Source organism: Notamacropus eugenii, chromosome 5 (genome assembly GCF_028372415.1).
Source record: "Notamacropus eugenii isolate mMacEug1 chromosome 5, mMacEug1.pri_v2, whole genome shotgun sequence".
NCBI lineage: Eukaryota > Metazoa > Chordata > Mammalia > Diprotodontia > Macropodidae > Notamacropus > Notamacropus eugenii.
In genome coordinates this window covers 332,993,246-333,010,669 of record NC_092876.1, presented here as the reverse complement: position 1 = coordinate 333,010,669, position 17,424 = coordinate 332,993,246, and the positions used below count along the sequence as shown (strand labels likewise).

The 17,424-nt window shown below is 39.1% G+C and overlaps 1 protein-coding gene across 5 annotated transcripts in view; it reads left to right on the top strand.

Annotated features, from left to right (window-relative positions):
* Window positions 1–17,424, top strand: part of EPHB1 (EPH receptor B1) — a 700,554-nt gene that overhangs the window by 464,903 nt on the left and 218,227 nt on the right. For all 5 annotated transcript variants that reach the window (XM_072613592.1, XM_072613594.1, XM_072613596.1 and 2 more), the window contains exon 4: window positions 15,437–15,592. In XM_072613592.1, the coding sequence (XP_072469693.1) occupies window positions 15,437–15,592 (156 nt within the window). The remainder of the gene's footprint in view (window positions 1–15,436; window positions 15,593–17,424) is intronic.

The window sequence follows — 17,424 nt, the reverse complement described above, 5'->3', positions numbered from 1 at the left end:
TAATTCTCCATAATTCTGTCTATTGGATGTCAGCATATTATTTTCACCAATGCTGGCATGATCTTAGCAAGTCACCTAAACTTTCTGGATCTCAGTTTCCTCATCTGTAAAATGAGGGGCTAGAACGAAGAGGCCTGGAAAGTCCCTTCTTACTCAAAATATGTGATTCTAGGCCTTTGAAGGAATCCACTCCTTTACATACTCCTTGATTTTGATTACATAGTCCAGTAAGATGAAAGATACTTGAGAATAGAGACTGATGTCCAATTTTGCCTTTGTATCAGCACCTTCTGCACAGAAGGCACTTGATACCTATTTCTTGGAATGAATTGAACAGGCCTGTGGTATTCAGAAGGTTGGTAATAAAATGAGGTCCCTAGCTTGAGGTCTTTTGTTCATACCACAAAATACTTGCCCCAACCCACCCCTCTCTTTGCTTTTTGTCTGGTCTCTTTGTCTCCCTACCTTCAGCTGCAGGTGCTTTGGGTTAGAAATGAGCACATTGTGCCAGCTTTCTGTACCAACAGACTTTGGCTGGAATTTCTTGGTGCTATTGGGTTTGCCATTTTGTTATCTACTCCCAAGCCAGACTAGGATGACTAGGCCAAGTTATGGGGATGAATGCATGTGAAACCCTGTCATTAGGAGGCTGGAAATCTCTGTAGAGGTCCTTAACTCTTAAGAGGTTAATGGATTGCTTGCAGAGGTCCATGAACTTGATAGGAAAAAAAATAACATCTTCATCTTCACTAACCTATAGTTTTAATTTAGCATATACTTCAATTATTTAAAAACATCAGTCTTAAAAAGGGTTCAGAGTTTTACCAGACTGATGAATGGGTCCATAACATAAAAAAAAACAAAAAAAAACAAAAACAGTTAAGAACCCCTCTTCTAGAGTAAGCATAGGGTGTATTGTCTTTCTGGTTTCTGCATACCAGCAATACCACTTCATATTATTACATATTTAGAGATGAATAGAACCTTAAACATCATTTCATCCAAACCCCTCTTCTCACACATGAGAATACTAAGATGGATAGTTTACCCAAGGGCACATACATAATAATTAGGAGAGCATGGGTTTGAGTTCAAGTACTCCAATTCAGAATATGTTCATCCCTTTTCTCCCCCCCTTCTCCACAATGCAATGTGGTTTGGGGGCTTTGGAAGTCAAGTCTCAAGGTCTCACTTCTATCCTTTACCATTGATGAAGATTCTGGTATGTCACAGGTGATTCATATGGCTACATAAGGCTTACACCAAGAAGGGGCACCTGACCATGTAATGGTAGAAGTACATGTTTAGAAATAAGATGAGACTACAGAGAAGAGGAGAAGATAAAATGAAGCAGAGTCTTATAGGGACATTGCCTGGGAAATAAGTGATTGGAAGGGTTTCTTAATGGGAAAAGTTAGCCTTTTTGTACCCAACACTCAGTCCTCCTTTCCAATTTTCTTCCCATTCACACCAGCCATAATCTTTTCATTTTGCCTTACTTCCTTATCCTACCTTATTATTTCCTCTGTTTCCTTCCAGATTTTTAATCCTCCTTTTGTCTCTCTCACTTCCTTCACTTACCCTCCTTCCACCTAAGCTATACAGTGTACAAGCAAAGCTAAAAGGAAGACCAAAGCCTCAGCATTCTGAATACATTTGTTGGCTCAGCTCATGAAATAGATTCACAGAATGTTGAGAAGCATAGATATGTCAGTGATCATCTAGTCCAACTCCCTTCTTTGAGGGAAGAAAAAATAATAATAACATTTATGGAGTACTTTCAAGTTTATAAAGCACTTTAAAAGTATTATCTTATTTTATTCTCCGAATAACCATGGGAGATAGGTGTTATTATTAGCTCCATTTTAAAAACGAGGTAACAAAGGCAGATAGCAGTTGAATAATTTGCTCAAGGTCATAGAGCTAAGAAATGTCTGAGGCTAGATTTGAACTTGGATCTTCTTGACTCCAGGTTCAAGGTTTTACCCATGGTACCACATAGCTTGAAGTCAAAGTGATTTTACCAGAGAGCTAAGATTTAAACTCAAATATTCTGATTCTGGAGTGTACCGTAATTTATAAAAAGATGGGATATTTTGAATTGTTTGTTTTAGGAGTGGTTTGAGGTCATGGGGAGATCCAGTATCATTTGGTGTATTGTAAGGCAAAACCAGTCAAGACAAGAGGATTCATGACTTAGAAAATCATTCTGAAAATATTTCTAAGTCAAGAAGGCCCTGATAAAATGTAGGCATCTTTCAGGCCTCATTGTAAAGAATCAGAATGTGCTTGAATTTTGTTTGTCACAGCTCTTCTCAGGCAAAGCCAAGAATGACTGACAGACAAACAAATGGACTGCCTGGCCCTCGGAGAGCTCTTTCTAGTTGCCTTGTTTTTTATGGCACTGAAATCCAGAGTTGTTCCCCTTTGAACAGCATTATTCATGTGAGCACAGCCTTACCAATGAAATTTTGATTCAGATATGACCATGAAGCTGCCCACACCTTTGGCATCCAGAAAAGACAGAATGACCATGGAATAAAAGTTTGCATGGTGGTTGGTATTAGCCAAATCACTTTGCTGTTGCAGTTACAATCTTCTTGAGAAAACCTTTAGTATGATCAAAAAATATATAGACCTTTACTAAAAAGAAAAGTTTTTTCCTTATACTTATGCATTTATTTGGTATGCTTTTATATATACTTATATTTCAACATGAAGGGGAAGTTAGATGGCTCAGTGGGACTGGGGTCAGGAAGACCTGAGTTCAGTTTTGAACTCAGACACTTACTAACCATGTGACCCTGAGCAAGTCATTTAGCCCATTTCCCTCAGTTTCCTCATATGTTAAATGAGCTAGAGAAGAAAATGGCGAACCATTTCAGTATCTTTGCCAAGAATACCCCAAATGGGGTCATGAAAAGTTGAACACTCCTGAAATGACTGAAGAACACATGTGTACATGTACTGATAGAACATAAACTCCTAGAGGATAGGTACTATTTCTCTATGTATCACCACTGCCTACTTGGCACATGATAGACATAATAAATACTTAGTGATTAAGATTGGTCAAACCTAGACAAGTCACGTGTTGGCAAGAAATCCCAGTTGATCAGAACTTTGAACACTCATACTTAACAGTGCAGCCATGTATCCCCAGGAGAACTTTATGAGTTGCCAAAATTTTTGGAGTGCAGAACTGAGGTTTTCTGTCCCTAATCTGGTCCCTGGGGGGCTGGGAGAGGGCTCCACCTTGTGATTATCTGTAATATTCCTGCTACATATAAGGTCCCCAAACTTCTGTGTCTCCCCATGAGATGCTCCTCTTCTTTGCCTTGTGATTATTTTACTCCTTGTTCCTTGGCCATAATCACCATAAGCTCTCAGGAGCTCAGGCTTCTTTCCCTCCCCTTTACCTTCCAAACAACTTACACATTGATAGATTATCCACAGAAGTGCTATTGCCTGTCCAAGCCAGCTTAATAGTGCCGTAAGTTACAAATTCATTCAACTGTCTGTGAGATGGAGCCTGCAACCTCATCCATCAATTTCAGTGAGTGTCTCACATGAGTGATGCTTATATATTGCTAAGTGGCCCCAACTGCAGAGACCAGTTAAACATGGCATTGGACATTAAGAGACATTAACTAGAGGCCTATTTGGTTTCACACCGATTGATCTACAGGGAAGTAATAATTACAGACATTGCCCAATCATGCTACTTCACCAGTTTGTGTGTCTGCCATATTTATTTGCATATAAGCATGCCTCTTGAAGCTGTTTGTTTTTTCCTCAGTACCACCCAGATGCCACAAACACAGGGGGAGGTAATTATTGCAGTGGTCACCAGAGGGCATCTCTGAAGTCAAAGTATGGCTATGGTGGGTAAGGATCTTTGGTCTTGCTGTAATTATCAGAGCCAAGTGGTTATCTGTAGCATAGGGAGGCAGAAACTGTTGTCCATAGTCTTGGTGAGGATGCCGGACTCTCTTCCAGTTTAGTTTTGTCTGTAGCTAGGCTATCAAGCTAAGTTAATCTAGGCTTCTGGCTTGGTGTTCCTAAACTCTTCCTTCTACCTCAAAGCTGACTGTATCAAAAGGGGAGAGAACAAGAGAGTCATGTGAGACATCTTTGCAGCAGAGCAGTACAGCTCTGAGATGTCTGATTACTTGGTAGACCTTTTGTGTATGGCATGTTGTGTTCCTTTGTGTTGGGGATGTTATATGTTGGGAATGTTATTGTGTTGGTAGAGTTATGACTGCTGATGGCCTTAAGGCAGAGTATAAAATAGAGAGCTAGAGGGTAAGGATGTTGTGTCATGGGGTCAGTGACAATTGTATCCCTGAAAATACCTTTTGTCTGTTGTCTCAGAAGTGTCTGTGCCAAAGGTCAGAGGCTCCTGACATTTGGTTTGAGTAATTACTTGCATAATTTGCATAAAGGATTTCCAAACAACATGATCCTGCACAAGTATATTGCTGATTCATTGCAATGAAATCCCACCTTGTCATAAAGTCACAAAACGCCACTAAGTCATTGTTCTACTATATGCCCATTGACAATATGGTTTCTATGGCATTAATGGCCACAGCAATGTCATTTTACCTTATACATATAGTCATAGAAGGGACACCATGGCATAATGGATTGAAGGTCATCCTTGGAGCCTGGGGAGACCTGGATCTGAGGTCTTCCTCTGAGGCATATATACCACATATTCCTTAACCTCTTAACTCCCTAGCCAGCTCTCTAGGTTTTATGAATTGTAGATAATTGTAGACAGTCTACATTGGTAGAGACAACTGTAGACTCTATATTGTTTCGAGTGAGTTTTAACCGTGAGAAATATACACACAGGTCTGGAATATATTTATGTATGCATATGCATACATATGTGCGCATATGTGTGTATAAACATATTAATATGTATATATGCATGTATATATGTCTTCATATACATACCTAGACATAAACATATATATTCATATTCATGGAACCAATTAAAGACTTTTGGCTGGGCATAGCTACACAGTTAACAATAAAGTCATATGTGAGTTTTCTAAGGATTTCTTGATCTATTTCTAAGGTCCAACTTCCTTTCTGTTAGCAATATAGGATTGCTATACTACTTCAGTCACAGGATGAAAGACCGTGACAGGACTTAAAAGATGATCTCTAACAACCTTCACATTTTATAGATGAAGCAACTGAGACCTGAGAAAGTGAAGTAGTTAGCTAAGGTACTATGTTTATTTAGTGGCAGAATAACCCTCCATCTCACCTGAAAATGAAATGTTGAATCAAAAGACCACTGTCAACCTAGCTCTATTTTGGGACTTTGGGAAGTGTAGGGAATTAAAACAATCTGTTTCCTTATCCTTCTATACTATAAATGTCTCCGATCTGAACCCCATGGCCCTCTTTTGTCTAGAAAGCAAGGGAATTTTAAAAATAATAGTAATTGTCATATAGTGAAGTTTGGCAAGCACTTTGCATACATCATCTCATTTAAGCTTTCCTGTAAGGGAAGTGACATTATTATCCTCACTGCCAGAGGATGAGAAGTTAAATGGAACTGAGAATGAGAAGTTAAATGACTTGTCCAATATTATACAATTAGTGGTCATCTGTGGGAGGATTTGAACTCGAATGTTCCTGATTTCAGATCCAGCATTCTAATGAGTCCAACTACCCAAGTCAGAGAAATCTTGGCAGCCTAGACAGTCTCCCTGCTTTGTCTTTAACAGTCCAAAATTATTAACAATTTGCCAATCAGAAGGTAATACAACAAGATGTAATTTGGATTTTTTTCTGTTCAATTCAAGGAAACATCAGCAGATCCTGGGACAAACAGTTCTAGGGACTTAAGAACAGTCCATCAAGGCTCACCTATGAAGGAAGAGAAATAAGACAGGCTGTGGCATTGTCTTTTGGACAATCTGGTGCTGGTCAGAAGACCTCAATTCAGATCTTGAATCTACCACTACTCACTAGCTAGCTTGGTCTGTGGTCAAGTGGCTTCAACTCTTGGAGGCCCATTTTGCTCAACTGTAGTTCTTCAGAATGTCAGGGAGCTGCCATTTCACTACTATAAGAATTTTTATTTTTCACTGAATTGATTTGCAAATAATGTTGTACAATGGAAAGAACACTTGCCCTCGAATCAAGGGGCTGGGGTTTCAATCCCACCTCTGATACTTACAACCTTGGGCAAGGTGTACCTCCTTAAACCCCCTGAGCCTCAGTTTCCTGATATGTCATAGTTAGCTACTATTTATGGAACCCTTTAAAGTCTGCAAAGCTCTGTATGTGTGTTTTCTCACTTGATCCTTTCAGATGCTATCATCCCCATTGTACAGACCAGGAAACTGACACAAAAAGATAAAGGGACTTGCCCAGGGTCACACCTGAATCAGAATTCAAACTCAAGTCTTTCTGACTCCAAATCTGGCCCTTTTAACCACTTTATCACCCAGCTGACTATGGAAAAATGAGGATGACCTCCTAGGTCCTTTCTAGCTCTAGATCTATGATCCTGTGACCTAACAGTTGACCTTTAAAAGTTTCTTTGCCTCAAAAATTCTTCACCCAGTGGCCAATTTGATGAGTTCTTAGCTAGGTTGATCCTTCAATCTAAGAGATGCATCTATATTGAACCTTTCCAATTTGGTTGGACCTGCTAGAGTATGCCCTTCTTGGCACAGCATTCTAGGACCCACTCCACTATGAGGCACTAAAGTAGGACCATCTTGCCCAAGCTAACTGTCAGGGTTATGATGATGAAAATGCTTGGTAAACCTGAAAAGTCTAGAGAAATATGAGATTTGATTATTAAATTCTTGAAGACATTGCTTCCTCAAATTTTTGCCCATAACATGCCCTGCTGGGTCAATAGTAAATCAGTTTTCCAGTGGTGGGCAAAGTTGATGCCTGTATCAGTCTCCTTGCTGTTTTTTTCATTATGCCTCCAGAGAGAGGCAATAACAGCAGCGTCAGGCTCTCCCATTTAAACCCTGTAGGGAGCATACAGCAGTTCACAGCCATCACTGAGTTTTTGACAGCGTGGCAGGTCTCTCAGCTGAAGGTGCAGAAAATGTCCATCCATTTTGCCAATCTGCCCAAGGAATCGACCTTTCCCCCCTGCACTGGATGTTTGACAGAGCCTCTGTTTTTTCTCCTCACCCTAAGGAGATAAATCGGGGAAGGGGAAGGACTGTAAAACTAAAAATCTGGCTCTGCCCCTTTGAAGGGAGGGATAGAGGAACAATGTTTTGTTCTTTAACCAGCTGATGAATATTCATAGACATGCACATTTTATAAACTCATTTTGGAAAAAAATTAGATCAGCAAAAGTAATTAGATTATTAAAAAGAATGAAGCTACAAAGGAAGTGGGGATAAAGAAGCAAAGTTAACATGCAGAAGTAGATTTTCTTAGGTAGAAAACTGTACTGCTTCCTCCTTTCTCCTGTCCCTCTCCCCCCAAAAAATTCTTTGAAAAAAAGAACAGTTAACACTCTTATTTGCTTTATTGCTGAATAAAAAAATGTTGATTTTCATGCTCTTCTGGGGGAGGGAGACACCCTCCAAATAATAAAATCATAAAATAATGTCTTGAGGTTTTCATTTTATCTTCTTTCTAGATCAAGGAAAAATTGTGAGGGAAAAAGGCTTTGGTGAGTGCTGAGTGACAGGTTAAAGGGCTCCAATAAAGATTAGATGGTCCAGTATCTACTGAGGAAATTGCATAAAAGTGGTTATTCCCTCTTGCTTCTATTAATTTCCTCTTCCTGGCTGCTTGGAGATGCTTCATATCCTGATGCAGCAGATGGGGATGAGAGGTACTTTCCATTATCTCAATCACTGCACTGTTTATGAGACACTTAATCTGTTTCTTTATAAAGTAATAGTATTGTAGGTGATGGATTTAGTGTCAGTAAAAGTCTGCGTGTGGGGAGAGGTGAAGGGAGCAAAGCACTTGGGAACATTGTAAGCGCCCATCATTCGTTATGGCTTTGAGGCAAGGAGAGAAGTTGGGTGGGCCTTCCAAGGTGACCTTCTGGATGGCAGCTAGCTGTGGCCAATTACAGGTCATTCTCTCTTGATGAAGAATGGGAATGTAATTCACTGTGTTTCTGGAGTAGAAAATCCTCCATAAAGCACAGAGATGCTGAAGATTTTCATTTTCCCCTGTGCTAGGAGGGAGCATGTACCTTGTTAGTGCCCCTCTAAGAAGAAAAGGAAATGCTTTCCTTCCTGAGGTTCTCAGCTCAAAGACCTACTGGCCAAAGCATTACACATACGAGTAAATGAATGAACAAATGAACGAACCAACGAACGAATGAATGAATGAAAAAAAGCATTCATTAAGTGCTGAACATTGAAGATACAAAGGCAAAAAAAAAAAAACCAAAGATAATTCTTACCTTCAAGATCCTTCAGTTCTAAGGGGGGGGGGGGGTCTTTGGTCCATAAAGGGAACTTTGGTCTAAAAGTTATAGAGTGGTGAGTGGATATAGATTAGAATAGCACATCCAGGAACAAAGGCAGATGATTTGATTGTGGAGACCAGGAAGCTGGTGAGAAGAGTGGGAGAGGGACAGAGAGAAGAGTCAAGTGAAACATGCCTGAACTTTTCCTTAAAGTGGTGAGGCATTACTTATTCTTTATATAATCTTGAGTGAGTGTTCTATCTCCCTGAGTCTCTGTTTTCTCATCTTAAAAAAAAAGAAAAAAATTTGGATTAATCTCTGATATGCCCATGTAACTTCACAGGCTCAATGGGATCATAGAGCTAGAACTGTCAGTGACCTCAGAGGTTATGTAGTCTAATATCCTCATTTTACAGGTTAGAAAAATGTAGCCCAGAGAGGCTAAAGGACTTCCCCAAAGTGACACAAGTCGAAAGTGGAAGAGGCAGAATTTGAACACAGGCCTAATGCTTATCCACACATAGATAGCTATAAAAAAAACCTGGTTTTTTTTTTTTTTTTTAAGAAAACAGATGTTTTATTAGAGTGTACTATTGTTTGTCATTCCTTCTTGAAGAGGACCATGACATCAGGAAGATGATGCCTTGACTTGCAAGTGAATTGGATTTAAGTGAGGCAGGGCTGTACAGGGTCACCAGCCTCACTTCCTCCTCCAGAGCCAACTGGGTCCAGTGGTCAGATATAGATCAGGACAACTGGAGAAGGCCTGTGTACAGTATACTATCCCAGGACTGTATAGGCATTTAACTCCCCTACTTATACATGTCCCACCTACATGAATGAAAACTGTACATTCCCCCAACACAATCCCTTAATTTTACCCCTTAATTTTGAACAGTGACCAAGCTGTATTATTGTGACAGTACCATGGGGAAGGGGCAGCACAGGGCACATTGATCTAATAAATCTAACCCACCATCTTCCAGCCTCCTCCTCATGGGAATTGTGAACATTTGATGCTTTCTCTTTTTCTTCTCATAGCTCCCCTCTCCTATGTGTATGTCCTCTTTAAACCCTTCCTATTCCCTACTTCCTACTTCCTTCCCTTTTTCAACTCCAAAATTCTATGATTTTTTCCCAGGTAGAAATCCCAGGAAAATTTCTCTCTCTCTGTCTCTCTCTCTCTTTCTCTCTCTCTCTCTCTGTCTCTCTCTTTCTCTCTCTCTTTCTCTCTCTGTCTGCCTCTCTCTCTCTCTGTGTCTCTCTCTCTCTCTCCTCCTGCTTTCTCTCTGTTTCTTTCTTCCTCTGTCTCTTTCTCCCTTTCTGTCCCACTGTTTCTCTCTGTCTCTTTATCTCTGTCTCTTCCCTCCCCATATGAACATCAACTCTGCCTCTCCTAGACACCCAACTCCTAATCATGGATGATGAGTGTAAGAGTAATTCTGATGACACACCTATATCCAGGAAAAGGAAAGTTGTTAAGTTTTGAAGGGAAATTATGTATAATAACCAAGAAGCATATGTGTACCTTGGACAAGTACTACAGATGGATAATGAGCTCTGGCTGGATTGCATTTGGGAAACTGTACAGTGCTTTTAATGATCCCAGATTGGCCTCCACTACAGAAGCTCATCTTTTTAATGCCTGGTGATGTTTTGTGACCATGAATTGTGGAGCACCATGATCTTGGAATTGCAATTATAAATAACCCAGAGGGCAATACAAAGACTCATAGTGGTTATAAACAGACTGCAGTGAAGTACCAATGCCTGCTGGTATGCCAGAAGTGACATAAAAGATCTTATTGGGAATTGTATGACCAGAAAAGGAAGTAGGCCAGTCATATAGTGAGAATGAAAGAGAAATCCATTTCTCCAATCCTGACCTCTCCTCTCCAGATCCGCTCCATACCTGCATTTCTAATTGCCTAGGTGATATCATTCCCTGAATAGGATGCGGGCAGCTCAAACCCAACATGTTACAAAGTAAACTTATTACTTTCCCCTCTAAAAGTGCTTATTAGAATGATCTGGGTACCTGTTCTATCTCTGACACATACCTGCTGTGTGACCCTAGGCAACTCACTAAGACAACGTGTGGGTTACAGAGATTATCTGACTCATACCAGTTGAGAGAATTTCTTACTGGCAGTTTCTTGTCTCAATGAAATCACAAGGCTAACCCCTAATGTTCACACTGAACTCCTCCACAATCCAGGGCATCTCTGTATTTTCAGACTTCTGTCTCTCATATTACTTTCTTCATGAACTCTATGTTCCAGTGGACTTTCCTTTAATCACAGACTGGATATGCCTAGCTATACTGTCATACCTTGGGTTAACATTATCATTCCTCCGCCACCCTTACCAAACACTCCTCACTAAAAGAGGGCCAATGGCAAGGATTGCCCCAGCTCAGGCTCTTTGTAGACATAAGACTGATTTCTCCTGCTCTTGCTTGGTAATTTCTCCTAGGACTTTGCTTTGTATGTCTCTAAAATACTTATAGTTCTATAAGTATGTGTCAATATCTTAGTCCCACTAAACTGTAAACTCCATGAAAACAAGGAGTATTTCATAATCTAAATTGTAGCCTCTCACATTTTCTGGCACAAAACCCTCCATAAAATAGGCAATTAATATATCTTTGTTGAATTGAATTTTTTAAACAGGTAGACAATCCAAATGGTACATTAAGATCCCTGAGATACTTGTAGAACAAGAAGAAATCCTCTAGAACGTAGAGCTATGTCTATGGAGGACTTACGTGGGGAAAAAAAACAAAAACAAACACTTCAAAACAAACCATGAACAAGAATTGCACAGAATGAGTGAGGTTTGCAGTCTTTAGTAATGGAGACAACAACAGAGTAACATGGTGTAGTAGAGAAAGCACTGGATTTGAAGTTAAATCTCACCACTGCTACTTACTACCTATATGTCCTTGGGCAATACTGACATCTCTGTTTCTTCAGTTTCCTTATCTGCAAATTTAGAGGTGTGAGCTAGATGGTCTCTAATGTTTTCAGTGGTATTTCATTGAAAAGGAACAATATTTCAGTTCAATTATGGATAAAAGAGACTTTTGTGGGGTAATCAGGATTGATAGCACTAAATATGTGATAAAATGCATTTTGAATGCTTCTCAACCAAGTTATAAATTACCTTTTAGAACATAATACACTCGCGAGCTGTCTGTATAGGATTTGGTTTTCATTTTCATTTTAATTTATTATTGATGACTAAATTTGAATATAAGTAAATCCACCCCTTTTCATGCCTCAGCAAATTTTAAAAAAGCAGAGGTATAGATATACATTATCTCCTCCAGTTTGTTTGGTTTTTTTAAAGCATTTACTTTAGTGGGATTCTCATTGACCTTGTAGGTCATTCTATCAGCAAGGACCCGGTCATACACAGGAGGGCCTGCTGTACAGGTTCTTAGATCTGTTTTTTTAAAAGAAAAGGAACTTTTGAGTGGTGAGCAATCTACTTTAATCAAGCACATGTATTATTCACTTAGTTCAGGGGAAAAAGTCAGCACCCTGAACTTCAGAGAAAATACAAACAGAAATTACAAGCAGAAATTACAAACAGAAAGACCGTCAGACAGGGCTTCCTACTGTCTGACCATAGACAATACGTATATTGTTACCAGAGAGAGAAGCACCAACCTCTGGGTTTTCAAAGCTGGGGGAGGGGGTTCTTAAAATGACTGCCCAGAGTTTCATCTGGCACATGAACCTTCTTCCAAAAAATAAGCCCCAAAGCAAAACTTCACCTCAGAATATATATACTCTTTTCAGGGCTGGAGGGCAAGACCCTTGTGACCTTGTGCCTCATTCAAAATTAACAAAAGGTATCTCAGGGCTATTAACTGGTGGGAAAGATTTTTAACTCTTCTCCTCACCCACCATTAATCTTACATTAACATTGTAGTCATATGCTGAGCCACAAAGATCAGGTTAGTAATTTCCTCTTTAGGAAGGAAAAGAAAGAGTATCTAACCTTTCCCTAAAGCTCTGCCATGCCCCTCATTTCCGGTTACCCTTATTTCCTTTTCTGTTGACAAAGTTCCAACTTTGATTCAACACTTTTCCTTTCTGTCATCATTGCCTTAGAAATAGGAGGCCTGTTGCTCTAAGATCTGCAACCAGCTAAGGAGATTCAGAGGAAAATCATTTTCATGCTGCTTGTGGATCTCAAAGACATTTGTTTAATTCCAGTTGCCTAAGTCATCAAACTGAAAGTTAAGAAGCTTTTAACTAGAAGAAGAAAAAAAGTGAAAATACATTCTTTTGGAATTAATGTTGGAAAAGGATTTGTAGCAACATAGAGTATATGAGCCAGAAGGAGCATGAAGAAATCATCCAAGTTGTCCCTCTGCTTTTCAGAAAAGTATCATTTTCTATCATCCTTCGGTAGATGAGTTCCTATTCCATGACACTCTTACACTGATTAGAATCCCACATATCCCCCAAATTTCAGCCTTTTACTCTTCATTATTTCAAAAATCAGATATTCAATTTATAAGGAATAGACTCTCATTGGCAATTCAATGTAACCAATATTGTACAAAGAATTCTTGTAAGCCTAGAGAACACACAGATGAACTAAGGATCATCTTTATTCTTAGAGAAGTTAAATCTTATCAGAGGAATAAGACAGCTATACTGTCTTAGTCATATAACTATAACATGAGTTAGAATATGATAAATATACAAGACACAAATAGAGAAGAATGAGAGAGCTGAGTAAGAAGGAGCTAGTTAGTTGGAGGATAAAATGACTTCTTGGAGGAGGTGGCATCTTTAACGAGTTTCTGAAGGAAGGGAAAAATTTCAACAGGCAGAGATAGCAGATGGCTGGATGGTGTTCATTTCTTGTACAGAGACATTACTCAAAAGCAGGTATTAGTAGCTAGGATCAAATATGATACTATTGAAAATTTCAGGTTTTCTGAAATCATGAACAGTGTAAGATGAAGTTAGAAATGTAGATGAGAGCCAGATTATATGGGGAAGGCAGTTTGAATGCCCAATTAAGCAATGTATGTTTTACTTGGATAAATTATAGGGAGCCACAAAACACAAAAGTGTTTTGATTAAGGGAATGGCTTAATTAGACTTGCAGAAGCAAAGAAGTTCTCCAGAACACAGAGTGAACCCCCTTTGGGGAGAACACAGAGAGTCACACTGGATGGGATGCATTCCGCATCACTGAAAGGAATTCCTGAGATTGAAGATGGAGGTGTGGGGAAGCAATAGAGGTCACCATTACAATCTTCTAAGCAAGTAGAAAGGAAGTAATAAAATCAAGGTTGAATCTAACAAGCAAGACCACTGATTCTATGTGAGTAGGGAAGGATGTGGAAAAGCCAAAGATGACTCTAAAATTTTGGACTTCAGTGAATGCAAGGATGGTGTTACTATCAATAGAGGTAGGAGAGTTAAAACATTTTTGGGGAGGGCAGCCTAGGGATAATGATTTGCCTTAGGAAGCGTTGGATTTGAGGTGTTAATGGGACATCCAAATGGGACTATCCAATAGTCAATTGCAAATATGGGACTGTAGCTCTGGGGAGAGTTTTGGGCTGGATATATAGATTGGGGAACCCTCCACAGAGAGGTGATAATTGAAATTACTGGAAGCAATGAAATGCTCAGAGTTTAGAGGGAGTTTTCCTTGGGAAAAACAAAGCAAAACAAAAGCAAAAACACTTGAGCAGCTGGAGAAGAAAGAGGACCTAGCTAAGACCTTGAAAAATCAAGAATAAGAATAAACAGAGGAGTAAGAAGACAACTTGGACAGGAGCATCTCAAATGGCATGGGAGTGTCGAGAATGCAATAAAGACATGGTAGGCATACAATGCTAGGCACTATGCTAAGCACTTTACAAATATTATCTCATTTGATCATCATAACAACCCTGTGAGGCCAGTGCCTATTTTACAGTTGAAGAAACTAAAGCAGATAAAGGTTAAGTGACTTGCTTATGGCCATGCAGTTAATAAGTATATGAAGCCAGATTTGAATGCAGGATCTTCCTGACTGAAAGCCTAGTGCTTTATCAACTTGTGCCACCTAGTAGAATAATGGATAAAGCCCTGTCTGGATTTGGAATGAGAGATCTGGGTTTAAATATTTTGAATCCTTCATAGCTATATGTTGATGGGCAAATTACTTAACCTTATAGTACTTCACTTTAAAATTAAGATATTAATAATTGCATCATCTACCTTACAAGGTTGTTATGAATACCAAATGAGACAATGTATAAAAAGAAAGATTTTGCAAACTTGAAAAACACTATATAAATGTGATAATTACTCACAGGATAACAGAAGGGCATATGGTAGTATGAGTAAGTGGTAAGACATTACAAAAAGGGAATTACTTAGAAGTAGCAGAGTAAAGAAAATCATCGAAGAAATGTATGAATGAAACAATGGGTTAGTCACAAGGCAAGAATGAAGGATAGCCATTGGATAGCCTGTGTCCTCCATGGTATCCACAGAATGACAAGATAAAGCTAGGAAAAGCCTCTGGCTCAATGGGGGCACCCCTCCCCTCTGTACTCCATCTTCTTCTGTGGCAAATTTAGGGAGATCAGAAGATTTGTGTAGGATGAGTATGAATGGATGGTTTGTAATTCCCTATCCTTGGATCTCCATATTCCATTTAAGTATAGAGTACACAAATGAAAGCTGTGATTAAAGGCTAAATTTTTTGGGCAACTTGAGAAAGAGATACTAGTTGGTTCTCAGAGAGGATGGGTTGAAATAGATGACAAAGGAGTTTGTGGAATTCCCCTTACCAGAGGCATAATAAAGCATTTCATCAGCCTGGGGTGGCTCTGTTTGGCAGCTATAAAGAAATAGTTGTTTTAAGTTCATGACAATGTAAGGATGGCAACTTTACAGCCTATGATTCTACTATAAGAAAACCACATTATTTCTCTCGTGATTAATTTTCATCTGTTCTTATCTCATTATGTTCCAGCCTGCCCCGCAGGAATGTTCAAGGCAAATCAGGAAGTGGGGGTCTGTTCTCAGTGCCCATCCAACAGCCGTTCTCCTTCGGAGGCCTCTCCTATCTGCACCTGCCGCACTGGCTATTACCGGGCAGACTTTGACCCGCCGGAGGTGGCATGTACCAGTAAGTACCTACATTGGCTGCATCAGTATAGAGAAAATGGCATGGTTAACCCCCTCTTCCCTTTTTTCTGAGTTTTAAATATTTTCTTATGTAATCTTTTCACAGTACCAGCAGGAGCAATCAAATACAGTTATTCCTACTTTCCTGGAGAAAAAAACACACATATTTTATTTATATTAATAACACCCATCCTCACCCCCATAATCTCATGCCCTATTATAAGTCTTTTGCTTAAATAAGGAACTATTCTCTTCAGGAAGAAACTATATAAGGAAGAAAAAAATATAATAACAAGAATAACTGGGAGCAGTTTGATCCTTAGGAAGGATAAAAAGGATTAAGTTTCCAGGCTTGTCAAAATATGTAACTCCAGTCCATTGAGAATATTTATTAAAGAGCCTGGCATGCAGTAGGTTTTTAATAAATATTTGTTGATTAATTGATCGATGGATGGAGAATATATAAAAGTAAGATAAGTTCAGGTGGCATCTGGTTTACTGAGTCCACAAGAAGATCTTCTTTTTCTTCTTCAGCTTCCCAATACTTCATCAACTGAAACTGTGAACCTAGCAGGGTCTTGAGGTATGTGGTAGTTGGTGGTGACCATGGTAGAAATCTGTTCAAAGGCTCTTTTGTGTTGAGTCAACTCAGACTGACACTTTGGGATCTTCTCTTTGACTTGCTTAAGCTGGACAAGGATATTTTGGTCCACAGTCTCTGGACCTTGATTTATCACTTCTTCTGAACCATAGTCTGGGCCCCCTACCAGTAGTACCGGGTCTTCTTAATTTACTGGTTAATGTAATAGAAGGCATCCCTGCCTAGGACCAGGAGGCAAATGATCCTCAGGTGCTTACCTGCAGGGAAACAATTGCTATTGGTCCATTCCTAGTTTAGTTTAAATATTCTCTTTCACCATGAACAATTGAGAGAAAAGCTGAGATGGGGGAGAATTGTCCCAGATGTGAAAAGACTTTGAAAACTGTGCTGTATTAACCAGGGCCATGAAGAGTATGGGGTTGAAAAACAGACAAAAAGCCTAAGAATATCATCTCTATGTTGTCTACTTAGTGTTCATTTTCCTAATAGTTTTCTTGTAAAAAACTCAAGGAAGAAAGAACCCTAATTCCCACTTCTACTTGGACAACACTTGCCCATAGAAACAATATATATACATACATATATATACATATACATGTATATATACATATATACACATATATATGTCTTAAAACAACTATATATGTGGATATATACATATAAGTATGTGTGTGTGTATTTGTGTATTCTTACAGTCTTTTCTACAATTTTTCTGAAGAACAATACTTTCAGGGATTACAGACAAGTAAGAGGACATCAAAAGATGTCAGGAAACTGAATAGGAGTCAAATTCACAGAATCACAGGATTACTAATCAAAGCTGTAAAGGAACTCAGAGGCTGTCCAGTCAGATAGTCAATAAGCATTTATTAAGTACCTACTACGTGTCAGGCACTGTACAAGTTCAGGGGATACAAAGAAAAGAAAAGAAAAAAAACATTTGCTAATCTCAAGGAGTTCACAGTCTAAGCAAGGAGACATGATGCCAAAAGCTATGTACAAATAGGAAATATACAGGCTAAATTGGAAATAATCTCCAAATTACCATAAATATATATAAAGACACTAAGATTAAGGTGGTCTGGAAAGGGCCTCCAGCAGAAGGGAGAACTTTTAGCTGAGACTTGAAGGAAGTCAAGGAAGATACTTGTCAGAGATGAGAAGGGAGAAAGTTCTAGGAATGGGGAACAGCCAGGAGAAATGCCTAGAGACAAAAGATAGTGTCTAGTGTG